This window comes from Oncorhynchus mykiss, chromosome 17, assembly GCF_057628025.1.
Source record: "Oncorhynchus mykiss isolate SJ-2025 chromosome 17, ASM5762802v1, whole genome shotgun sequence".
Lineage (NCBI taxonomy): Eukaryota > Metazoa > Chordata > Actinopteri > Salmoniformes > Salmonidae > Oncorhynchus > Oncorhynchus mykiss.
Genome location: NC_143038.1, coordinates 67,965,001 through 67,992,500, shown reverse-complemented (window position 1 = coordinate 67,992,500; position 27,500 = coordinate 67,965,001). Strand labels below are relative to the sequence as shown.

General features: G+C 44.1%; 1 protein-coding gene across 3 annotated transcripts in view; it reads right to left on the bottom strand.

Moving 5' to 3' along the window:
- The window catches only part of LOC110493278 (kinesin-like protein KIF21B), a 140,746-nt gene that overhangs the window by 38,510 nt on the left and 74,736 nt on the right, over nucleotides 1–27,500 (bottom strand). For all 3 annotated transcript variants that reach the window (XM_090206427.1, XM_090206425.1, XM_090206426.1), the window contains exons 6-23: nucleotides 27,285–27,500; nucleotides 27,076–27,191; nucleotides 26,792–26,987; nucleotides 25,922–26,111; nucleotides 25,549–25,612; nucleotides 24,468–24,701; nucleotides 18,066–18,334; nucleotides 17,576–17,764; nucleotides 13,174–13,373; nucleotides 11,444–11,551; nucleotides 10,410–10,600; nucleotides 10,009–10,116; nucleotides 6,173–6,338; nucleotides 5,662–5,865; nucleotides 5,424–5,525; nucleotides 5,036–5,201; nucleotides 4,880–4,940; nucleotides 3,118–3,172 (exon numbers count right to left, since the gene is read on the bottom strand). The exon at nucleotides 27,285–27,500 is cut by the window's right edge and continues 9 nt beyond it. In XM_090206427.1, coding sequence (XP_090062553.1) covers nucleotides 3,118–3,172; nucleotides 4,880–4,940; nucleotides 5,036–5,201; nucleotides 5,424–5,525; nucleotides 5,662–5,865; nucleotides 6,173–6,338; nucleotides 10,009–10,116; nucleotides 10,410–10,600; nucleotides 11,444–11,551; nucleotides 13,174–13,373; nucleotides 17,576–17,764; nucleotides 18,066–18,334; nucleotides 24,468–24,701; nucleotides 25,549–25,612; nucleotides 25,922–26,111; nucleotides 26,792–26,987; nucleotides 27,076–27,191; nucleotides 27,285–27,500 — 2,835 coding nt within the window. The remainder of the gene's footprint in view (nucleotides 1–3,117; nucleotides 3,173–4,879; nucleotides 4,941–5,035; nucleotides 5,202–5,423; nucleotides 5,526–5,661; nucleotides 5,866–6,172; nucleotides 6,339–10,008; nucleotides 10,117–10,409; nucleotides 10,601–11,443; nucleotides 11,552–13,173; nucleotides 13,374–17,575; nucleotides 17,765–18,065; nucleotides 18,335–24,467; nucleotides 24,702–25,548; nucleotides 25,613–25,921; nucleotides 26,112–26,791; nucleotides 26,988–27,075; nucleotides 27,192–27,284) is intronic.

Sequence of the window (27,500 nt, the reverse complement as noted above, 5' to 3'; positions counted from 1 at the left end):
ATGTCAGTACAGGTGCATCAAAGCAGGGACCGAGAGACTGAAAAACAGCTTCTATCTCAAGGCCATCAGACCTTTAAACACTAACACAGAGAGGCTGCTGCCTACATACAGACTTGAAATCATTGGCCACTTTAATAAATGGATCACTAGTCACTTTAATAATGCCACTTTAATAGTGTTTACATATCTTACATTACTAATCTCGTATGTATGTACTGCATTTTATACCATCTATTGCATCTTGCCTATATCGCTCATCCATATATTTACATGTACATATTCTTACTACATCCCTTTAGATTTATGTGTATAATGTAGTTGTTGTGGAATTGTTAGATTACTTGTTATATTTGTGTGTATAAGGTAGTTGTTGTGGAAATGCTAGATTACTTGTTATATTTGTGTGTATAAGGTAGTTGTTGTGGAAATGCTAGATTACTTGTTATATTTGTGTGTATAAGGTTGTTGTGGAAATGCTAGATTACTTGTTATATTTGTGTGTATAAGGTTGTTGTGGAAATGCTAGATTACTTGTTATATTTGTGTGTATAAGGTAGTTGTTGTGGAAATGCTAGATTACTTGTTATATTTGTGTGTATAAGGTTGTTGTTGTGGAATTGTTAGATTACTTGTTAGATATCACTGCACTGTTGGAACTAGAAGCACAAGCATTTTGCTACACTCACATTAACATCTGCTAACAACGTGTATGTGACCAATAACATTTGATTTTATTTGTGTAGAAGCTGCCATCTACAGGTATCTAATGGAACTATCCCCCTATGTCTCACGTGTAGAGGCTGCTTTCTACAGGTATCTAATGGAACTATCCCCCTATGTCTCACGTGTAGAGGCTGCTTTCTACAGGTATCTAATGGAACTATCCCCCTATGTCTCACGTGTAGAGGCTGCCATCTACAGGTATCTAATGGAACTATCACCCTATGTCTCACGTGTAGAGGCTGCTTTCTACAGGTATCTAATGGAACTATCACTCTATGTCTCACGTGTAGAGGCTGCTTTCTACAGGTATCTAATGGAACTATCCCCCTATGTCTCACGTGTAGAGGCTGCTTTCTACAGGTATCTAATGGAACTATCACTCTATGTCTCACGTGTAGAGGCTGCCATCTACAGGTATCTAATGGAATTATCCCCCTATGTCTCACGTGTAGAGGCTGCCATCTACTGGTATCTAATGGAACTATCACTCTATGTCTCACGTGTAGAGGCTGCCATCTACAGGTATCTAATAGAACTATCCCCCTATGTCTCACGTGTAGAGGCTGCTTTCTACAGGTATCTAATGGAACTATCACTCTATGTCTCACGTGTAGAGGCTGCCATCTACAGGTATCTAATGGAATTATCCCCCTATGTCTCACGTGTAGAGGCTGCCATCTACAGGTATCTAATGGAACTATCACTCTATGTCTCACGTGTAGAGGCTGCCATCTACAGGTATCTAATGGAACTATCCCCCTATGTCTCACGTGTAGAGGCTGCCATCTACAGGTATCTAATGGAACTATCACTTTATGTCTCACGTGTAGAGGCTGCCATCTACAGGTATCTAATGGAACTATCCCCCTATGTCTCACGTGTAGAGGCTGCCATCTACAGGTATCTAATAGAACTATCCCCCTATGTCTCACGTGTAGAGGCTGCCATCTACAGGTATCTAATGGAATTATCCCCCTATGTCTCACGTGTAGAGGCTGCCATCTACAGGTATCTAATAGAACTATCCCCCTATGTCTCACGTGTAGAGGCTGCCATCTACAGGTATCTAATGGAATTATCCCCCTATGTCTCACGTGTAGAGGCTGCCATCTACAGGTATCTAATGGAACTATCCCCCTATGTCTCACGTGTAGAGGCTGCCATCTACAGGTATCTAATGGAATTATCCCCCTATGTCTCACGTGTAGAGGCTGCCATCTACAGGTATCAAATGGAACTATCCCCCTATGTCTCAGGTGTAGAGGCTGCCATCTACAGGTATCTAATGGAACTATCACTCTATGTCTCACGTGTAGAGGCTGCCATCTACAGGTATCTAATGGAATTATCCCCCTATGTCTCACGTGTAGAGGCTGCCATCTACAGGTATCTAATGGAACTATCCCCCTATGTCTCACGTGTAGAGGCTGCCATCTACAGGTATCTAATGGAACTATCACTCTATGTCTCACGTGTAGAGGCTGCCATCTACAGGTATCTAATGGAACTATCCCCCTATGTCTCACGTGTAGAGGCTGCCATCTGCAGGTATCTAATGGAACTATCCCCCTATGTCTCACGTGTAGAGGCTGCCATCTACAGGTATCTAATGGAACTATCACTCTATGTCTCACGTGTAGAGGCTGCCATCTACAGGTATCTAATGGAACTATCCCCCTATGTCTCACGTGTAGAGGCTGCCATCTACAGGTATCTAATAGAACTATCCCCCTATGTCTCACGTGTAGAGGCTGCCATCTACAGGTATCTAATGGAATTATCCCCCTATGTCTCACGTGTAGAGGCTGCCATCTACAGGTATCTAATAGAACTATCCCCCTATGTCTCACGTGTAGAGGCTGCCATCTACAGGTATCTAATGGAATTATCCCCCTATGTCTCACGTGTAGAGGCTGCCATCTACAGGTATCTAATGGAACTATCCCCCTATGTCTCACGTGTAGAGGCTGCCATCTACAGGTATCTAATGGAACTATCCCCCTATGTCTCACGTGTAGAGGCTGCCATCTACAGGTATCTAATGGAACTATCCCCCTATGTCTCACGTGTAGAGGCTGCCATCTACAGGTATCTAATGGAATTATCCCCCTATGTCTCACGTGTAGAGGCTGCCATCTACAGGTATCAAATGGAACTATCCCCCTATGTCTCAGGTGTAGAGGCTGCCATCTACAGGTATCTAATGGAACTATCACTCTATGTCTCACGTGTAGAGGCTGCCATCTACAGGTAATGTTTCACCTGTATCGAGTGAAGGTTCCACGTAACAAACATGTCATACGAGCCGGTTATGTTCTAAACCAGTGAAATAAACTGAAGAAGAAAAGCTGATTTAACCTCCGCCTGAAATCCTGCTGCCACATGTTGACATACCTGGACCTTCATCTTGAAGTCATCCTGACTCGCTGAAGACTTCATCTGACACACACTGCAGAGAGAGAAGACAAGGAGACATAAACACACACTGCAGAGAGAGAAGACAAGGAGACATAAACACACACTGCAGAGAGAAGACAGGGAGACATAAACACACACTGCAGAGAGAGAAGACAAGGAGACATAAACACACACTGCAGAGAGAGAAGACAAGGAGACATAAACACACACTGCAGAGAGAGAAGACAAGGAGACATAAACACACACTGCAGAGAGAGAAGACAAGGAGACATAAACACACACTGCAGAGAGAGGAGACAAGGAGACATAAACACACACTGCAGAGAGAGAAGACAAAGAGACATAAACACACACTGCAGAGAGAGAAGACAAGGAGACATAAACACACACTGAAGAGAGAGAAGACAAGGAGACATAAACACACACTGCAGAGAGAAGACAAGGAGACATAAACACACACTGCAGAGAGAAGACAGGGAGACATAAACACACACTGCAGAGAGAGAAGACAAGGAGACATAAACACACACTGCAGAGAGAGAAGACAAGGAGACATAAACACACACTGCAGAGAGAGAAGACAAAGAGACATAAACACACACTGCAGAGAGAGAAGACAAGGAGACATAAACACACACTGCAGAGAGAGAAGACAGAGACATAAACACACACTGCAGAGAGAGAAGACAAGGAGACAAACACACACTGCAGAGAGAGAAGACAAGGAGACATAAACACACACTGCAGAGAGAGAAGACACAGAGATATAAACACACACTGCAGAGAGAGAAGACAGCGACATAAACACACACTGCAGAGAGAGAAGACAGAGACATAAACACACACTGCAGAGAGAGAAGACAAGGAGACATAAACACACACTGCAGAGAGAGAAGACAAGGAGACATAAACACACACTGCAGAGAGAGAAGACAGAGACATAAACACACACTGCAGAGAGAGAAGACAGAGACATAAACACACACTGCAGAGAGAGAAGACAGAGACATAAACACACACTGCAGAGAGAGAAGACAGAGACATAAACACACACTGAAGAGAGAGAAGACAAGGAGACATAAACACACACTGCAGAGAGAGAAGACAGAGACATAAACACACACTGCAGAGAGAGAAGACAGAGACATAAACACACACTGCAGAGAGAGAAGACAGAGACATAAACACACACTGCAGAGAGAGAAGACAGAGACATAAACACACACTGCAGAGAGAGAAGACAGAGACATAAACACACACTGAAGAGAGAGAAGACAAGGAGACATAAACACACACTGCAGAGAGAGAAGACAGAGACATAAACACACACTGCAGAGAGAGAAGACAGAGACATAAACACACACTGCAGAGAGAGAAGACAAGGAGACATAAACACACACTGCAGAGAGAGAAGACAGAGACATAAACACACACTGCAGAGAGAGAAGACAGAGACATAAACACACACTGCAGAGAGAGAAGACAGAGACATAAACACACACTGCAGAGAGAGAAGACAAGGAAACATAAACACACACTGCAGAGAGAGAAGACAAGGAGACATAAACACACACTGCAGAGAGACGTATGATGATGAGTGTGTGTTGTCACCGTGTGAGGGTCACTGTGTGAGGGTCAGTGTGATGATGGCTGTGTGTTGTCACTGTGTGAGGGTCAGTGTGATGATGGCTGTGTGTTGTCACCGTGTGAGGGTCAGAAGGGGATCATGTAGTCTCACCTGCCATCCGAGGCCTGGCTAAATTCTGACGGCTCCTCATCAGTGCTGACATAACCATTCTCTGTGAACACACATAGAAACACCAACAGTGAGTGAGTGAGTGAGTGAGTGAGTGAGTGAGTGAGTGAGTGCGTGCGTGTGGGTGGGTGTCCTCACCCTGCTGTACGTTGTGGATGAGTGCCTGCAGCTCAGGGATACACTCAGCCTTCTCTCTCAGCGCATCCAGGATGATGTGATTGTGGGCAGAGCCAATCACATCTGTCTGTCTGAGCTGACCCTCCAACAGACGGATCTGAGACTCCTTCTGAGCCACCTGTAACCCCTACACACACACACACACACACACACACACACACACACACACACACACACACACACACACACACACACACACACACACACACACACACACACACACACACACACACACACACACACACTCCTCTTATTCCAACTGTCCTGCAGTCCTTGGAAAGAACAGCAGAGGGAGATATACATCAACTAAAACAGACACTGAACTATCAGCTACTCTTGTGTTCATTACCTTGTCAATGGAGGCCTTGAGGAAGTGGTCCAGCAGGTGCCGGGCCTCAGTCAGAGAGCAGGAGCTGATGACCACTGAGGTGTCCACTGAGTCCAGCTCCTCCTGCAGGAAATATCCAGCACTAAGACATATACTACAAGAAGATGGCTGTGTCCTGTGTGTGTGTGTGTGTGTGTGTGTGTGTGTGTGTGTGTGTGTGTGTGTGTGTGTGTGTGTGTGTGTGTGTGTGTGTTCTTACCTTGGTTTCCTCTATCTGTATGAAGGTAGCTTGGCAGTCTGATAGGCTGTCGTTGATATAGTCAATGTTTGCGTTCAGAACCTCAATGTCCTCGTTCATTTCCTGGACAAGGCGGTCCTCTGTGTCAGGCCCCTCCCCCTCCGCCATTAGCACCTCCCTCTTACGCAACAGTGCCTCCTGCTGCAAGGACAGCTCCTCACGCTTCTGTCTCACACACACACACACACACACACACACACACACACACACACACACACACACACACAGGAGAGAGAAAACCCACATTAGCTATATCAATATGGTGATTAATTCAAGGAAGGGTTGAAGAAGAATGCATTTTTTTGACTATTTTAACTGGTCACTATGACAACCACTACAGACAGCAAAAATTAAGTCTGTAACACTTTACTTATAAACTGCAGGGTGTAACTGCCTCATAGTGAATTAAAAGTAGTGTTAGCAGGACGAGGAAGTGTCCCTAGAGGACAGAGGAAGTGACCTCATACAGTACCTTGATGAGTCGGTCCATGTCGGCCTCTACGTTAGTGATGGTCATCCTCTGCATGACGATGTCCAGGATCCTCCTCTCTAGAGTCTGCCACTTCTGACGGGCTGCCTTGGTGAAACTGCTACTACCCCTCAGAACCCCCTTACCCTGCTGGACACGAGTCCTACTCCTACACAGAGAGAAAGACGAAGGACAATACAGGTTAACTGTCAATCCTAGAACACCCTGCTGGACACGAGTCCTACTCCTACACAGAGAGAAAGACGAAGGACAACACAGGTTAACTGTCAATCCTAGAAGACCCTGCTGGACACGAGTCCTACTCCTACACAGAGAGAAAGACGAAGGACAATACAGGTTAACTGTCAATCCTAGAACACCTTGCTGGACACGAGTCCTACACCTACACAGAGAGAAAGACGAAGGACAATACAGGTTAACTGTCAGTCCTATCACAGGTACATTCCTCTTTCTACTGCTGGGGTGGGGGAGGAGAAGGAAGAGAATAGGAGAGAGAGAAAGAGAAAGAAAGAGATTTTGAGAGGAAGGGGGAGAGAGTTAGGGTAAGGGAGGGCGAAGAAGGCAGGGATGGAGACAAAGAAAGAAGAAGATGGAGAGTATATCAGACTAAGAAAGTCAATTCTGTCAATTTGATTTGAAAATAATCCGATAAATGGTTTTGTAAAAGGCACTCCTCAAAATTGAATGAAACTTTATTGAATCTGACAATAGCCTTGGCTAAGTAAATGTCAACAGACTCATACCTCATTTGAATCTGACCTTCATATAGCTCAGACATACCGGTAGGATAGTCCAAAGGTTTGCCTGCCGACGGTTCTTAGCACCTCTAAACAGTGTGTCTGCAGTTCATCTCTTTAGTGTTCACAGAGCAATACCTTTAAGACATCAGCCACTCAGCCGTGTTAAAATACTCCAAACCAGAAGGTGGCAGTAGCGCTGCACGGCATGTCTGTGTGTGTTGCTCTATGGTTTAGTAATCAATGTTAGCTAGCTAACTAGCTACCTGCGATGTTGTTGCTTTTGTTATGGAAAGCCCTCGTTACTAGCTAAATAATGTTGACATATTTTGCATTACTTACCTCATATGTATATTCTATCCTATTCTACTGTATCTTAGTCTATGCCGCTCTGACATTGCTCGCCCAAATATTGATATATTCTTAATTCCATTCCTCTACTTAGATTTGTGTGTATTGTTGTGAAATTGTTAGATATTACTGCACTGTCGGAACTAGAAACACAAGCATTTCGCTACACCTGATTTGACGGCCACAGCTAGATAACTAGCGAGCAAGAAATACATTATTTAATTTATTATCCATAATCGCATACAGCCCCTAGAAACAAGTTTAGCTAGCTGGCTAATGTTAGCTAATTTGTTAGCATAATTCGCTAGCTAGCTGTCGTACTAGCTAGGAAAAAAACAAAACGCAAGGCGCACTTCACAGAACAGGCGTTCCTTAGTCAAAATATGCAAATACATGCTCCAACAAACCAATAGAATCTCGCTGCCTCGTGCTTGGCTCTGCCCACCTCCTTGCTCGTTCTGCCCACAATGATTAATTTGCTCCCTTTGGAAACAACAGGTTGTGGTCTATCTTGGGTAAGTTACACAAAAAGCTTTATTAAAGACTCTCGTTCGTCAGCTACAGGCAGCTGCTGCATGGAAACTAATCCATTGGGATTGAATTATAATGCTACTAGCTACAGCGGCCAGATAGCTAGCTTGGTAAAGCATTTAGTATTGTGTGCATTGTGCTGCACCTACCACCCCGTCATTGCATATGAAGTGTGTGTGACTGCCTTTCTCAGTTAGCAAGCTAACAGTAGCTAGCTAGCTAACTAACTAATACGTGCACATTATCAAGTCTAACAAAAAAATGTATTCAACTCCTTAGCTAGACATAAAATATGTAAAGACTGATGCAGCTTTATTGTTTCAGTTCGAACAATCCAAATGAAAATAACAAGACTTTTTCTTGAAACTCCTGCCGGCTCCCCACATGGAGGTTTGAGCTCTCTGAATGGCTCAAAGTCAATTTGCCAAGAATTGCGATTCTACAAATAGAAACGGCAGTTTCGCCGATACGCAGCAGGTACCTATTTTGTTCAAGCAAGAGAAGCAACGGCTTCCCACTGTGATATATACCTATTGGCAGTCTCATGCTTTAAACAGCTCTCAGATTCTCAGTGTGTTTCATGCTTTAAGCAGCTCTCAGATTCTCAGTGTGTTTCATGCTTTAAGCAGCTCTCAGATTCTCGGTGTGTTTCATGCTTTAAGCAGCTCACAGATTCTCAGTGTGTTTCATGCTAAAGCCTGTTGTGACTAGGGGGCAGTATTTTCATTTTTGGGAAAAAAAACGTTCCCGTAGTAAACGGGATATTTTGTCAGGACAAGATGCTAGAATATGCATATAATAACAGCTTAGGATAGAAAACACTCTAAAGTTTCCAAAACTGTAAAAATATTGTCTGTGAGTATAACAGAACTGATGTTCCAGGCGAAAGCCTGAGAAAAATCCAATCCGGAAGTGCCTCATGTTTTGAAAGCGCTGCGTTCCAATGAGTCCCTATTGAGCAGTGAATGGGCTATCAACCAGATTACTCTTTCTCCGTATTCCCGAAGATATCTACAGCATTGTGGCATAGTTTTACGCATTTATGTTGAAGAATACCCGTAAGCGGCTACATTGCGCAAGTGGTCACCTGATGCTCCCAGAGAGATTCTCGCGTAAAATACAGAGGTAGCCATTACTCCAATCGGTCCTACTGAAAAACGAATTGTCCCGATGGATATATTATCGAATAGATATTTGAAAAACACCTTGAGGATTGATTATAAACAACGTTTGCCATGTTTCTTTCGATATTATGGAGCTAATTTGGAATATTTTTAGCCGTTTTCGTGACTGCAATTTCCGGGCGATTTCTCAGCCAAACGTGAAGAACAAAGGGAGCTATTTCGCCTACAAAAATAATATTTTTGGAAAAAAGGAACATTTGCTATCTAACTGGGAGTCTCGTGGGTGAAAACATCCAAAGCTCATCAAAGGTAAACGATTTAATTTGATTGCTTTACTGATTTCCGTGACCAAGTTACCTGCTGCTAGCTTGACAAAATGCTATGCTAGGCTATCGATAAACTTACACAAATGCTTGTCTAGCTTTGGCTGTAAAGCATATTTTGAAAATCTGAGATGACAGGGTGATTAACAAAAGGCTAAGTTGTGTCTCAATATATTTCATTTGTGATTTTCATGAATAGGAATATTTTCTAGGGATATTTATGTCCGTTGCGTTATGCTAATTAGTGTCAGGCGATGATTACGCTCCCGCATGCGGGATGGGGAGTCACTAGAGGTTTTAAGCAGCTCTCAGATTCTCGGTGTGTTTCATGCTTTAAGCAGCTCAGATTGTCTTTGTGTTTCAAGCAGCTCACATGCAGGCACATAGGCATGCACACCACAGGAGGTTGGTGGCACCTTAAAGGGGGAGGATGGGCTTGTATTAATGACTGGAGAGGAATCAGTGGAATGGTATCAAATACATCAAACATATGGTCTGTTCCGGCCATTATTATGAGCCGTCATCCCCTCAGCAGCCTCCACTGAGGCACACACACACACACACACACACACACACACATACACACACAGAGAGCACCAGCATAGAGCACCCACACACTCATCCTTTCTCTGCCTCTGACCTGGAAATTCCTCAAAACACACACACACCAGATACAAACACACTCTCCCTGCTCTGCATCTGAGCTGACAATCCATGACACACACACACACACACTCCTCGCCGTGACTCACCCAACAACCCGTGTCCCGTTGGTGGTCACCCCTTCGCTCTGTCCCAGGTAGCCGTTCATCTTGGTGTTCCACTGTCTCACTATGTTAGACACATTGGTTGGAGTGGTCCTAAACCAGAATATAAACAACAGGACACAAGCTATGAGCTAGATGAACGTGTTGTTCATCATGACACACTGTGTAGTGAAACAGAGGCTCAACAGTACATGTTTATTCATCAGCAGATCACATTCAGACTAGATCTCAGGTCTTCTGTCTCACAAACACACGGGATTATTAAGCTCTTGACAAATTAGCTAGTGGGGGAAAAAGCTAGCGATTCGATGGAGCAGGTGGTAGCGTTTCAAGCTCAGCAGTAAGGTTAACCAGTTGAACTTGGTTACAGTAGCAGTACTGCCTACCTGTTGGACTCTGGTTCAGAGGAGGTGGTGCTGGGAGACAGTTCAGCTCCAGAGTCTGGGGGCTGTAAACGTCTAGCCATGCGTCCAGACAGGGGTTTAGCCAGCCGTCGTAACGCTGTCACCTCCTGACTCTTTCTACGTAAGACAAGCTCCTGCTGACACTTCTGACTCTCCAACGACCTAATCTGGTACTGAGGGAGGGAGGGAGGTGGAGAGATGTCAGACAATACATCTGGAGTACATGACTCAGATGTTAAATACATATAGAGGGGTTGGGTTAAACGCAGACGACACATTTCAGTTGAAGGCATTCAGTTGTACAACTGACTAGGTATCCCCCTTTCCCTTCCCCTTTACTAATGATTTATTGAACTGTACTAGTATCTGGTTGAGTACAAGAGCATCATAAGTGTATTACGTATCTTCAGGCATACACTTCTATGTCACCTCACACACACACACACACACACACACACACACACACACACACACCCTGACACACACCCTGACACACACACACAAACACACCCTGACACACACACACACAAACACACCCTGACACACACACACACACACAAACACACCCTGACACACACACACAAACACACCTTGACACACACACACAAACACACCCTGACACACACACACACACAAACACACCCTGACACACACACACAAACACATCCTGACACACACACAAACACACCCTGACACACACACACACAAACACACACCCTGACACACACACCCTGACACACACACCCTGACACACACACACACCCTGACATACACACACCCTGACACACACACAAACACACCCTGACACACACATCCTGACACACACACACACACCCTGACACACACACACACCCTGACACACACACAAACACACCCTGACACACACACACCCTGACACACACACCTTGACACACACACACCCTGACACACACACCCTGACACACACACACACACACACACAAACACACCCTGACACACACACACAAACACACCCTGACACACACACAAAAACGTACCTCCTGTCTTCGCTGCTCCTTCTTGAGCTGAGCGATCTCTCTGTTCCTCTTGGCTTCCACCATCCTCCTCCTCAGCTGCTCCTCCTTCATCTGCTTCATCAGCGCCACCTGGGGACCGGAAGAAGAACTGCACTTAGCTGAAGAGAACCCTCAAACTTGCTTACATACTTTTCAGGGAGCATCGTCCATCGATGACTGTGGGGGGAATACCCTCACATAGGGCCATAAACATTGCAGATGGAAATGTCTTGCAATGTACAGTACCAGTCAATAGCGAAGATGTCAAAACTATGAAATAACACATATGGAATCATGTAGTAACCAAAAAAGTGTTAAACAAATGACAATATATTTTAAGATTCTACAAAGTAGCCACCCTTTGCCTTGATGACAGCTTCACTCAATTGTGTTGTGACAAGGTGTGTGTGTGTGTGTGTGGGGAGGGGGGGGTATACAGAATATAGCCCTATTTGGTAAAAGACCAAGTCCATATTATGTCAAGAACAGCTCAAATAAGCAAAGAGAAACAACAGTCCATCATTACTTTAAGACATGAAGATGCAGTCGCAAAAACAATCAAGCGCTATGATGAAACTGGCTCTCATGAGGACCGCCACAGGAAAGAAAAACCCAGGGTTACCTCTGCTGCAGAGGATACGTTCATTACAGTTACCAGCCTCAGAAATTACTGCACAAATAAATGCTTCACAGAGTTCAAGTAACAGACACATCTGAACATCAACTGTTCAGAGGAGACTGCTTGACTCAGGCTTTCTTGGTCGAATTGTTGCAAAGAAACCACTACTAAAGGACACCAATAAGAGGAGACTTGCCTGGGCCAAGAAACACGTGCAATGGACATTAGACCGGTGGAAATCTGTCCTCTGGTCTGATGAGTCCAGATTTAAGATTTTTGATTCCAATCGCTGTGTCTTTCTGAGACGCAGAGAAGGTGAACGGATGATCTCGGCATGTGTGGTTCCCACCGTGAAGCATGGAGGAGGAGGTGTGATGGTGTGGGGTGTTTCGCTGGTGACACTGCCTGTGATTTATTTAGAATTCAAGGCACACATTACCAGCATGTCTACCTCAGCATTCTACAGCAATATTGTCATCCCATCTGATTTGCGCTTAGTTGGACTTACATTTGTTTTTCAACAAGACAAAGACCCAAAACACACCTCCAGGCTGTGTAAGGGCTATTTGACCAAGGAGAGTGATGGAGTGCTGCATCAGATGACCTGACCTCCACAATCACCCGACCTCAACCCAAGTGAGATGGTTTGGGATGAGTTTGAGTGAAGGAAAAGCAGCCAACAAGTGCTCAGCATATGTGGAAACTCCTTCAAGGCTGTTGGAAAAGCATTCCTCATGAAGCTGGTTGAGAGAATGCCAAGAGTGTGCAAAGCTGTCATCAAGGCAAAGGGTGGCTACTTTGAAGAATCTCAAATATAAAATATATTTTGAATTGTTTAACACTTTTTTTGGTTACTACATGATTCCATATGTGTTATTTCATAGTTTTGATGTCTCCACTATTATTCTACAATGTAAAAAATAGTAAAAATAATGAAAAACCCTTGAATTAGTAGGTGTGTCCAAACTTTTAAATGGTACTGTTTATAGTTGACACAATTCTCTGCTTCCTACTCCATTCTCCTCCTCCTCTCCCTCTCACTCTCCTTGACCTCTCCTCCTCTCCTCTCCTCTGCCCTCCTCCTCCTCCTCACCTTGGCTTTCTTCATCTCGTTGACCTCCTGCTCTAGATTCTTCAGCTCTCGTTCATAGCGTCCCTGGTTCTTCAGTAGCCTCGCGTGTTCCTTCTGAGCCGCCTGTAGCTTCATCAGGTCTCTGTTCATCTCCTTTAGCCTCTTCTCATAATCTGACTTGATCCTGCTAGCCTTCTCCTCCGTGTAGTTCTCCATGGACACTAGAAAGGAGGAGAGAGAGAGTGATGCTTATTAAATGAGGTAGAGCTGAAATTGAGTACAGTACAGTATGTAAAGGTTACTGCAAATATAAGGAAACACTTCAGTAAATGAGGGATACAAAGTATATTGAAAGCAGGTGATTCCACATGAACATCTTAGGGTATAAAAATGCCCAGGTGCCCATTATTTTGGCTACCATGACTAGAAGAGATCTCAGTGACTATGAAAGAGGGGTGTCAAAGGAGCATAGGGAGTTTAAAGGGTGTGTGTGTGCGTGTGTGTGTGTGTGTGTGTGTGTGTGTGTGTGTGTGTGTGTGTGTGTGTGTGTGTGTGTGTGTGTGTGTGTGTGTGTGTGTGTGTGTGTGTCTCAGTCACCAGATCTCTACCCAATTAAACACTTAATGGAAGATTCTGGAAGCGGCGCCTGAGACAGCGTTTTCCACCACCATCAACAAAACACCAAATTATGAAATTTCTCGTGGAAGAATGGTGTCACATCCCTCCAATAGAGTTCCAGACACTTGTAGAATCTATATCAAGGTGCATTGATGCTGTTCTGGCGGTTCGTGGTGAGCCGACGCCCTATTAAGACAATATACTAATAAAGTGCCTTCTTCAACAAGGCAGGTCCTACAGGCCTGGACTACTGTTCAGGTCAGGTGCCACAAAGAGGGACTTAGGAAAATTGCAATTGTCTCAGAACAGAGCAGCACGGCTGGTCCTTGGATGTACACAGAGAACAAACATTAATAATATGCATGTCAATCTCTCTCAAAGTGGAGGAGAGATCGACTTCATCACTACTTGTATTTATGAGAGGTACTGACATGTTGAAAGTACCGAGCTGTCTGTTTAAACTACTGGCATACAGCTCTGACAACCATGTGTACCCCACAAGACATGCCACCAGTCCAGAACAGACTATGGGAGGCACACAGTACTACATAGAGCCATGACTACATGGTACTCTATTCTACAGCACCACATAGAGCCATGACTACATGGAACTCTATTCCACAGTACTACATAGAGCCATGACTACATGGAACTCTATTCCACAGTACCACATAGAGCCATGACTACATGGAATTCTATTCCACAGTACTACATAGAGCCATGACTATATGGAATTCTATTCCACAGTACTACATAGAGCCATGACTACATGGAATTCTATTCCACAGTACTACATAGAGCCATGACTACATGGAACTCTATTCCACAGTACTACATAGAGCCATGACTACATGGAACTCTATTCCACAGTACTACATAGAGCCATGACTACATGGAATTCTATTCCACAGTACTACATAGAGCCATGACTACATGGAACTCTATTCCACAGTACTACATAGAGCCATGACTACATGGAACTCTATTCCACAGTACCACATAGAGCCATGACTACATGGAATTCTATTCCACAGTACTACATAGAGCCATGACTATATGGAATTCTATTCCACAGTACTACATAGAGCCATGACTACATGGAACTCTATTCCACAGTACTACATAGAGCCATGACTACATGGAATTCTATTCCACAGTACTACATAGAGCCATGACTACATGGAACTCTATTCCGCAGTACTACATAGAGCCATGACTACATGGAACTCTATTCCACAGTACCACATAGAGCCATGACTACATGGAATTCTATTCCACAGTACTACATAGAGCCATGACTACATGGAACTCTATTCCACAGTACTACATAGAGCCATGACTACATGGAACTCTTTTCCACAGTACTACATAGAGCCATGACTACATGGAATTCTATTCCACAGTACTACATAGAGCCATGACTACATGGAACTCTATTCCACAGTACTACATAGAGCCATGACTACATGGAACTCTATTCCACAGTACTACATAGAGCCATGACTACATGGAACTCTTTTCCACAGTACTACATAGAGCCATGACTACATGGAATTCTATTCCACATCAGGTAACTAATACAAGCAGTAGAATCAGATTTAAAAACAGATAAAAATACACCTTATGGAACAGCGGAGAAGGTGAAGCAACACAAACATAGGCACAGACACATGCATAGACACACACGATAACAGACACACTATACACACACGTACACATGGATTTTGTGTTGTAGATATGTGGTTGTAGAGTAGGGGCCTGAGGGCACACACTTAATGTGTTGTGAATTCTGTAATGAATGCTTTGTAAAAAACAATAAAAATCGTATAACTGCCTTACTTTTGCTGGACCCCAGGAAGAGTAGCTGCTTGTGAATGGGGATCCATAATAAACCCCAGGAAGAGTAGCTGCTAGTGAATGGGGATCCATAATAAACCCCAGGAAGAGTAGCTGCTAGTGAATGGGGATCCATAATAAACCCCAGGAAGAGTAGCTGCTAGTGAATGGGGATCCATAATAAACCCCAGGAAGAGTAGCTGCTAGTGAATGGGGATCCATAATAAACCCCAGGAAGAGTAGCTGCTAGTGAATGGGGATCCATAATAAACCCCAGGAAGAGTAGCTGCTAGTGAATGGGGATCCATAATAAACCCCAGGAAGAGTAGCTGCTAGTGAATGGGGATCCATAATAAACCCCAGGAAGAGTAGCTGCTAGTGAATGGGGATCCATAATAAACCCCAGGAAGAGTAGCTGCTAGTGAATGGGGATCCATAATAAACCCCAGGAAGAGTAGCTGCTAGTGAATGGGGATCCATAATAAACCCCAGGAAGAGTAGCTGCTAGTGAATGGGGATCCATAATAAACCCCAGGAAGAGAAGCTGCTAGTGAATGGGGATCCATAATAAACTCCAGGAAGAGTAGCTGCTAGTGAATGGGGATCCATAATAAACCCCAGGAAGAGTAGCTGCTAGTGAATGGGGATCCATAATAAACCCCAGGAAGAGTAGCTGCTAGTGAATGGGGATCCATAATAAACCCCAGGAAGAGAAGCTGCTAGTGAATGGGGATCCATAATAAATCCCAGGAAGAATAGCTGCTAGTGAATGGGGATCCATAATAAACCCCAGGAAGAATAGCTGCTAGTGAATGGGGATCCATAATAAACCCCAGGAAGAATAGCTGCTAGTGAATGGGGATCCATAATAAACCCCAGGAAGAGTAGCTGCTAGTGAATGGGGATCCAAAATAAACCCCAGGAAGAGTAGCTGCTAGTGAATGGGGATCCATAATAAACCCCAGGAAGAGAAGCTGCTAGTGAATGGGGATCCATAATAAACTCCAGGAAGAGTAGCTGCTAGTGAATGGGGATCCATAATAAACCCCAGGAAGAGTAGCTGCTAGTGAATGGGGATCCATAATAAACTCCAGGAAGAGTAGCTGCTAGTGAATGGGGATCCATAATAAATACAAATGTTGGTGTTTCCTTTATTTGGACATTTACCTGTATCTATGTTGTGCTACAGCTGTGTCTTCCCTTACAACAAGACATCAATGAAGATCTCACATCCCCGCTTACAATCACTTACTGATGTTGGGCAGTATGTACAGTACACTCTGTGTGCCTACATTACCCATAACTCACTGAGGTTGTGTAGTACTCTGTCTCTCCAGCTGTGTGTCTCTGTGACTGTGTGCCTACATTACCCATAACTCACTGAGGTTGTGTAGTACTCTGTCTCTCCAGCTGTGTGTCTCTGTGACTGGGTGCCTACATTACCCATAACTCACTGAGGTTGTGTAGTACTCTGTCTCTCCAGCTGTGTGTCTCTGTGACTGTGTGCCTACATTACCCATAACTCACTGAGGTTGTGTAGTACTCTGTCTCTCCAGCTGTGTGTCTCTGTGACTGTGTGCCTACATTACCCATAACTCACTGAGGTTGTGTAGTACTCTGTCTCTCTCCAGCTGTGTGTCTCTGTGACTGTGTGCCTACATTACCCATAACTCACTGAGGTTGTGTAGTACTCTGTCTCTCCAGCTGTGTGTCTCTGTGACTGTGTGCCTACATTACCCATAACTCACTGAGGTTGTGTAGTACTCTGTCTCTCCAGCTGTGTGTCTCTGTGACTGCGTGCCTACATTACCCATAACTCACTGAGGTTGTGTAGTACTCTGTCTCTCCAGCTGTGTGTCTCTGTGACTGTGTGCCTACATTACCCATAACTCACTGAGGTTGTGTAGTACTCTGTCTCTCTCCAGCTGTGTGTCTCTGTGACTGTGTGCCTACATTACCCATAACTCACTGAGGTTGTGTAGTACTCTGTCTCTCTCCAGCTGTGTGTCTCTGATCTTGTTCTGCAGCAGGATGAGTTTCTCTTCGTACTGTAGTTTGAGTTGCAGCAGTCTCTTCTGACTGTTCTCCAGCTCATCGATCAACTTCTGCTTGATCTCAATCTCACACGTCAGGTCTGCCAGATCCGCCTGGAAGTTAGCTGCAGGGGGTAAGAGGTCAGAGGGCACAGAGAGGTCAAGGGTCAAGAGGTGAAAGGTGAAAACTGTGGCTATCAGACAGACATGTTATAATAGAGTGGGTCAGTTGGGGATTTCAGTTGCTACCTAGGAAATACTGTAGCATACAGCCAAACAGAGGACAATATGGTACTTTCATTAGGTTAATGATGAAACCTATTCAATCCTGCCCCCATCTGCAGTACACAAGTGCAGAAGGGTTGATTTAGAATTGGGGACATTTCTACCACTCTCTGGGAAGTGTCATAGTTATCTTTCACTCACCTTTCTCATCAGAGTCAGAGTCTGAGTCCACCAGACTGTCATCACTGTCAAACTCATCTTCATCCCTCTCCTCCTCCTCATCACACCCACTCTCCTCCTGCAGAGGGGACATCCCGTCCTGTCCGTCCTCTGTGTAGTTCTCTTCAGAGTCCATCTGTCCGTCCTGTCCGTCCTCTGTGTAGTTCTCTTCAGAGTCCATCTGTCCGTCCTGTCCGTTCTCATGAGAGGGAAGCTTCACTTGTTTCTTAAACCCCTTCTCTTTCTCTGGGCTGTAAGTAGAATATATGACCAGGCGTCAGACTGGGACACACACAGAAGGCACCGCTCATAACAGCTGTGACCCAATAAGCAGCGTTAGTTATTTGCCCCATTACCATATGAATCTATTACTAATATGAATGACCATGTATTAAACCTGTAAGGGCCTCTGATTTGTTTTGGGACTCAACCAATAATCACCCATTTTGTTTTGTGACTGTTACCAAGTGGATATGGAGAATACAGTTATTAGCAGAGACCTCTCTCCATCTTCCCCTCCCTTTCTCCCTGATTAGAAGTGAATTAGCCTGTTTTAACCTGTCACTTTGTCCCCGCTCCTCTCTCTCATGACATGGCAGTAGTCAGAGTGAGTACCTCTCTCATTACATGGCAGTAGTCAGAGTGAGTACCTCTCTTATGACATGGCAGTAGTCAGAGTGAGTACCTCTCTCATTACATGGTAGTAGTCAGAGTGAGTACCTCTCTCATGACATCGTAGTAGTCAGAGTGAGTACCTCTCTCATTACATGGTAGTAGTCAGAGTGAGTACCTCTCTCATGACATCGCAGTAGTCAGAGTGAGTACCTCTCTCATTACATGGCAGTAGTCAGAGTGAGTACCTCTCTCATGACATGGCAGTAGTCAGAGTGAGTACTTCTCTCATTACATGGCAGTAGTCAGAGTGAGTACCTCTCTCATGACATCGTAGTAGTCAGAGTGAGTACCTCTCTCATTACATGACAGTAGTCAGAGTGAGTATCTCTCTCATTACATCGCAGTAGTCAGAGTGAGTACCCCTCTTATGACATGGCAGTAGTCAGAGTGAGTACCTCTCTCATTACATGGTAGTAGTCAGAGTGAGTACCTCTCTCATGACATCGTAGTAGTCAGAGTGAGTACCTCTCTCATTACATCGCAGTAGTCAGAGTGAGTACCTCTCTTATGACATGGCAGTAGTCAGAGTGAGTACTTCTCTCATGACATGACAGTAGTCAGAGTGAGTACCTCTCTCTTTACATGACAGTAGTCAGAGTGAGTATCTCTCTCATTACATGGCAGTAGTCAGAGTGACTACCTCTCTCATTACATGGCAGTAGTCAGTGAGTACCTCTCTCATTACATGGCAGTAGTCAGAGTGAGTACCTCTCTCATTACATGGCAGTAGTCAGAGTGAGTACCTCTCTCACTACATGGCATTAGACAGAGTGAGTACCTCTCTCACTACATGGCAGTAGTCAGAGTGAGTACCTCTCTCATTACATGGCAGTAGTCAGAGTGAGTACCTCTCTCATTACATGGCAGTAGTCAGAGTGAGTACCTCTCTCATTACATCGCAGTAGTCAGAGTGAGTACCTCTCTCGTTACATCGCAGTAGTCAGAGTGAGTACCTCTCTCGTTACATCGCAGTAGTCAGTGAGTACCTCTCTCGTTACATGGCAGTAGTCAGTGAGTACCTCTCTCATTACATGGCAGTAGTCAGTGAGTACCTCTCTCATTACATGGCAGTAGTCAGAGTGAGTACCTCTCTCATTACATGGCAGTAGTCAGTGAGTACCTCTCTCATTACATGGCAGTAGTCAGAGTGAGTACCTCTCTCATTACTTGGCAGTAGTCAGTGAGTACCTCTCTCATTACATGGCAGTAGTCAGAGTGAGTACCTCTCTCATTACATGGCAGTAGTCAGTGAGTAACTCTCTCATTACATGGCAGTAGTCAGAGTGAGTACCTATCTCATGACATGGCAGTAGTCAGTGAGTAAGAGTTGCTTGACTCAGTTCCAACATCACCACTAGGGCTGTGGCAGTCACGAAATTTCATCTGCCGTTGATTGTCAAGCAAATAACTGTCGGTCTCTCTGTAATTGACCGTTAATTAACATAAACACATTAACTTCTTTGGGATTGGGGTGCAGTATTGAGTAGCTTGGATCTGAGGTTTGCAGGCCTTCAAGTCCTTGCCTATCCAATATACAGTGTCTATGGCGTCATATTGCACTTCTAAGGCTTCCACTAGATGTCAACAGTCTTTAGGACCTTGTTTCAGGCTTCTACTGTGAAGGGGGAGCGAATGAGAGCTGTTTGAGTCAGGTGTCTGGCAGAATGCCATGAGCTAAATCATGCGCGTGGCCGTGAGAGGTAGCTGCGTTCCTTTTCATTTCTAAAGACAAAGGAATTGTCCGGTTGAAACATTATGAAACATAAGATTTGTGACAAAAACATCCTACAGATGTCGTTTGACATGTTTCTACGAACTGTAATAGAACTTTTTAAACTTTTCATCGGAACTAAGTGATCGCGTATTGAGCATTTGGATTACTGGGCTAAACGTGCGGAACAAAAAGGAGGTATTTGGACATAAATGATGGACTTTTTCGAACAAAAACATTTATTGTGGAACTGGGATTCCTGGGAGTGCATTCTGATGAAGATCATCAAAGGTAAGTGAATATTTATGACACTATTTCTGACATTTCTGACACCTCTCCTTCTTTGGAAAATGGCTGTATGTTTTTCTGTGGCTAGGTGCTGACCTAACATAATCGCAAGGTGTGCTTTCGCTGTATAGCCTTTTTGAAATCTGACACAGCGGTTGCATTAAGGAGAAGTTTATCTACAATTCCATGCATAACACTTGTATCTTTTATCAATGTTTATTATGAGTGTTTCTGTAATTTGATGTGGCTCTCTGCACTTTCACCGGATGTTTGTTTTAGACAATGCATTTCTGAACATAACATCCCAATTTCAAATGAGGTTTTTGGACATAAAGATGAACTTTATCGAACAAAACACACATTTATTGTGTAACATGAAGTCTTGTGAGTGCCATCTGATGAAGATCATCAAAGGTTAGTGATTCATTTAATCGCTATTTCTGACTTTTGTGAGCCCTCTCCTTGGCTGGAAAATGGCTGTATGGTTTTCTGTGACTAGGCGCTGACCTAACATAATCGTTTGGTTTGCTTTCGCCGTAAAGCCTATTTGAAATCGGACACAAGTGTATCTTTAAAATGGTGTAAAATACTTGTATGTTTGAGGAATTTTAGTTATGGGATTTCTGTTGTTTTTTATTTGGCGCCCTGCAATTTCATTGGCTGTTGGCGAGGTGGTACGCTACCATCCCACATATCCCAGAGAAGTTAAGCATCTCCTGGCTTCCGCATATAGCCTACAAGCCACTGATGCAGACCTTTTGGATCATCTACATTTTTTTTAAATCGAATAAATCCATGTAATATAGACTACACCTTCACAATAAATCCATGTAATATAGCCTACACCTTCACAATAAATCCATGTAATATAGCCTACACCTTCACAATAAATCCATGATTTATTTTACAGGTCTAAAGAAGCATGATATGAAGAAAATGAAGTATATTTCAGAAGAACTGAATAGCATCCTCTGAGTTGTCCTTTTGTTAGGTCCTGATCTGACTATGCCAAACGGCTGTGGGCTACACTAGTTCATTTAGCAAACAAGATTTGGTTAGAATTCCGTGGCATTATTTTATATTATTTTTATAGTATGAAGAATACAATTGAACAAAGATGAATAAAATAAAAATAATAATAATAAAATAAAAATGATATTTTCTCAAAACAATTTGAGGTGCTCACATGCATCTAATCTGTGTTGAGCGTTTAACAAAGAAACAGGTACTTCCGATATGCTTAATTTAGAGATATTAATGTAACTATAGTTGTTCTACAAACATTGGGCTGTATGTTTTGATTGTTAATACATTGTAAGGCTGCATGATGAGACTAATGATGATTAGGAAAAAGTACTTTGAAAAGCATGTGTTCTGCTTTGTTTTTTTAACGCAGGTTGTAGACAATATATCAGTCACTCATTCACAATTTGACAAGCACTTGATAATGCCTGTAATTTTCACGGCGGCATTCCCTTTGTGTGGCCGTAATGCACCCTAAAACAATCCATGCCTAGTGCGGCCAGTGTGCGCTTCTCCCTGAATGTTGCACGCTCCTTCACGTGATCAGGTCTTTCTCACAGGCTACAAGTGAAGACAGACACATCGGGGATGCAACTGCGTGCATCCTTAACCAATTCCCGAGTTGTATATTAAAGATATTGGAAGCACTGTCCACGTTAATTTTTTGTCAACCAACAAGATGAGTAGACCTAATGAACAGCAAAAGCACTAACCTATGTCAATCTACTATCCCCATAGTACAAAGTCAACCTATTCTATTCTGTTCGAGGAATAAATATTCCAAACATGGTCTGAGACAGTTGTGGGATGCGATAGATCCCAAATTAATACAACCACTAGCATCACAAAAACGTTTTTACTTCATGTGCCTGACGCAACAAATCAGAACATTTAGCTTAAAATGTTGATAAACTATTAGGCCGAATGTTCCATTCGCAGAAAACGCCATTATAAAAAGTGACTGCAAATGCAATTATGCATGTAATGCTTTTATTATAAAGGTGCATTTTTATGTTGAACATTTTCTTCCCCGAACTTGAGACTCACGCACTGCATAAGTACAGTTTGTATCACACAGGTGGATTGTAATTTATCATCATTAGTCATTTAGGTCAACATTGGATCATTCAGAGATCCTCACTGAACTTCTGGAGAGAGTTTGCTGCACTGAAAGTAAAGGGGCTGAATAATTTTGCACGCCCAATTTTTCAGTTTTTGATTTGTTAAAAAAGTTTGAAATATCCAATAAATGTCATTCCACTTCATGATTGTGTCCCACTTGTTGTTGATTCTTCACAAAAAAATACAGTTTTATATCTTTATGTTTGAAGCCTGAAATGTGGCAAAAGGTCGCAAAGTTCAAGGGGGCCGAATACTTTCGCAAGGCACTGTATGTATGCCAGTTAGGCTTTACACCCCTTGTAAAGCCGATTAATGTACTTCATTTTAATAAATTATTTGGCCACTTTAGATGTGATACAAACCTTATTAAAACATATAGGATTATGGGCTAGGCTACATGAGGTGTGATACTAACCTTATTAAAACATATAGGCCTATGGACTAGGCTACATGAGGTGTGATACTAACCTTATTAAAACATATAGGACTATGGGCTAGACTACATGAGGTGTGATACTAACCTTATAGGACTATGGGCTAGACTACATGAGGTGTGATACTAACCTTATTAAAACATATAGGCCTATGGACTAGGCTACATGAGGTGTGATACTAACCTTATTAAAACATATAGGCCTATGGACTAGGCTACATGAGGTGTGATAGTAACCTTATTAAAACATATAGACCTATGGACTAGGCTACATGAGGTGTGTGACTATGATTGGAAAAAGTTGCAAAAAAAAGGCATTGTTTCTTATGCTGGGCATCATTCACAAGTGATAGGCTAATATTGTCACCGATCAGACTATTCTTGATTTAATCTTGTCTTTACATATACAAAATATTATATGTCTGAAATTAGTTTTGATTTAGAATGGATCATTATCATGCACCTGTCTCAAAACAAGGTCAACAGGGGAAAAAATGTAATCTATGCTCTTAAATAGTGAATGGTGGACGCTTTTTCTGTGGTTAATTTTCATGCCAGGCAGGTAGGCTATACTCCTGTTGTAAAGATAAGCAATGTGCTTAATAATAGGAAAGTTGAGAAATAAATATAGTAGGCCTAGCCTATAGAAAGCTGATCCTCCTATTTTTAGTAGAGGCCATCACTCTATTTTCTCCTGCAATTGCATAGCCTGTAGAAATGTTGCGCAACATGAGCTCATGGGCTCTCATGAAGTGTTTGATTAGATTTTCCATCACATTTGCATTGATGTCAGAGTGATTAGTGGGACAATAGAGTGCTGAGTACCAGGCAGTTAGCAAGTTTGATAGACTACTAATGACCATCAGCAGCATCAGAGCTTGGAAAAGGCTAATTACCGTGACTTAAAGGTCAAGTGGAATTTGACTGCCTTCATGACTCTTGACCGCCGATGTGGCGGTAATACGGTCACAGCAGCAGCACTAATCACTACCCTACACTACCACCCTGGCCCCATTCCAATCCCATTTACTAGCTGAATAGAAATGGGATTGAGCCCAATCCTGTTCCCTCTAATGCTGTCAACAGTAGTCTCTTCTCTTCTCCTCTCCCTCCCCTATTCTCGTCCTCTCACCTCATCCTCCTCTGTCTCCTCTCCTTCTTCTTCAGCCTCTCAATGTCCATCTTGGCTCGGCGAATCACGTCCGTCATCTCTGCCTCCATTGACAGGGAATGGGGAGAGGAGCCTAAGGGGTGTGGCCCGAGGGTGGAGCTATGGGAGGAGGAAGGGAACGGCGAGCGGGAAGAGAGACGGGTCACACTGCGACGAAGACACTCGTTCATTGCCTCGCTCTCCAGGAGCTTGGATCTGAGAGGAGGGGAAGAGAGGGGGAAGAGGAGGGTGGGGAGAGAAAAGGAGAGAGAGAGAGAGAGAGAGAGAGAGATAAAGAGCAAGAGAAAGGGAGAGATAAAGACAAACAGATGTCATTAGTCAAACTTTACAGTTACCGTCTCCATCACCTCATGTTTCAGCATGATAGAGCACAGCCCCATGTCGCAAGGATCTGTACACAATTCCTGGAAGCTGAAAATGTCCCAGTTCTTCCATGGCCTGCATACTCACCAGACATGTCACCCATTGAGCATGTTTGGGATGCTCTGGGTCCACGCGTACGACAGCGTGTTCCAGTTCCCGCCAATATCCAGCAACTTCACACAGCCATTGAAGAGGAGTGGGACAACATACCACAGGCCACAATCAACAGCCTGATCAACTCTATGTGAAGGAGATGTGTCGTGCTGCATGAGGCAAATGGTGGTCAAAGCAGATACTGGTTTTCTGATCCAACCTTTTTAAAGGTATCTGTGACCAACAGATGCATATCTGTATTCCCAGTAATGTGAAATCAATAGATTTGGACCAAATGTATTTATTTCACTTGACTGATTTCCTTGAACTGTAACACAGTGAAATATTTTAAATTGTTAAGTTTATATTTTTGTTCAGTGTAGAACAACAACAATGAAACTATGAACTGAATTACAGTAACAACGAAACAGAAACTCGGTGAATTGCTTTGCCCTTTGACCTCCATAATGATGTCGTACGGTCCAGTCCCCAAGAAACAGTGGCTTTAGAGTCAGACCCGCTCAGTGTAAAGTTCATTATAGTCCCAGTGGAGTTATAAGAGTTATAACCCCTAACAGACTCTTACCTCAGCTCCTCAACCTCTCTGATGTAGTTCTGGATCAGCGCACCAATCTCCTCGTTGCCCTCACCTAGAGGTCAGAAGGTAAGAGTTCACAGTGAGACATAAGCGGTTAACACTTCTTAACTACATGCAATGGTCTGTGTCAGAAAATGTTACTAGCTGTCAAATCCTTGTTACCTCATTTCCTCTCAAAGCTCATCGGAGGAGAAGGAGTGAGGGAGGGACCTTGGATCCTTTCCTCCAATGAGCTTTGAGAGGGAGGTGTAGAAATGAAGTGAAGAAGGACGGGGGAAACACGAATCTGAGTAACGTTTTCAGACAGCTACAATCTTCAACGACCATTGGACAGTGTGTGCGTTGTCTCTCTTGGTCTTACCTGACTTGGCGAGGAGCGTGCTGACGTTGTTGGCAAGGAGTGTGGTGACGCGTGTGTTGAGGTGGTCGATGGTCTCCTGCATAGCTTTGACTCTCATGCGTTGCGTGTCGTTTTCTCTCTGTAACATTGAGTTTTCCTGGAACAGATCACTGAAGCCCTCCAAGCCATCCTCACCCATCACACGCTTACCCTGGGGAGGAGGCCATACACATACAGGAAGATATTATCTCAGCCAATGAACATACAGAACAATGCCATTTCATCCAATCAACAAACAGGATATTGATTTTTATATCACTTCGAGCATTTTGTTGGTAAAAAGTCCCCATTTTCCATTTTATTTTTGTACTCACTGGACGCCAACACCTCAGCCAATCATAAATCAGACTACTTTACTGCAGCCAATCACAGGGGAGACAACTTCCTTTCAGCCAATCACATGCTCCATTAGTCTCTGACTCGGATCCCTCCCTCCCTCTATCCCTCCCTTCCTTCCTTCCTTCCTTCCTTCCTTCCTTCCTTCCTTCCTTCCTTCCTTCCTTCCTTCCTTCCTTCCTTCCTTCCTTCCTTCCTCCATCCTTCCCTCCCTCTATCCCTTCCTTCCTCCCTCCCTCCCTCCCTCCCTCCCTCCCTCCCTCCCTCCCTCCCTCCCTCCATCCTTCCCTCCCTCCCCTCCCTCTATCCCTTCCTCCCTTCCTCCCTCCCTCCCTCCCTCCCTCCCTCCCTCCCTCCCTCCCTCCCTCCATCCTTCCCTCCCTCCCCTCCCTCTATCCCTCCCTTCCTTCCTTCCTTCCTTCCTTCCTCCATCCTTCCCTCCCTCCCCTCGCTCCCTCCCTCCCTCCCTCCCTCCCTCCCTCCCTCCCTCCTCACCCCTTTATATTCCATCAGTTCCATCTGTAGCCTGGCGATCTCAGCCCTGAGGGCAGATATCTGCTGGGAGGTCTTGTCCTGGTTCACCATCACCTTGTTCTTGATGTTCCTGGCTCTGTTAGCATACTTCAGTGTGTTCAGGGTCTCCATGAAGTCCCGGTCAGATGGACTCACACACGCTATCATCACCGTACGACTGGAGAGGAGAGGGAAAACATAACAGACGTTATAAAGACTGGGGAGGCACAGGCCTGTGTGTCGATGTGTGTGTGTGTGTGTGTTACCTGTTTCCTCCCAGTGAGTCCTGTAGAAGACGTGTGAGTTTAGAGTCTCTGTATGGAACATGGCCTCCTTTCTTAGCCTGGTCCCCCAGAGCACTGATCACATTCCCCAAGGCCAGCTAGAACACACACACACACACACACACACCATCATGATCACGTTTCTCAGCACCAGTTAAAACACACATCATCATCATCACGTAGCTCCTCACCAGTCCACAGTTGATGGATATGCCCTCTCGTGCCCTCTCTCCTGTCGCTCCGGTGCGTTTCAGTCTCTCTGATCCAGCCAAGTCCACAAAGTGAAACTTGGCCATCAGAGTCTCGTATTCAGGCTTGGCTATAGACCCTCCATCTCCTCCTCCTACATCGTTCAGCTCTGCGTTCACTCCTCCGTTCACCTCTCCGTTCAGCTCTGCGTTCACTCC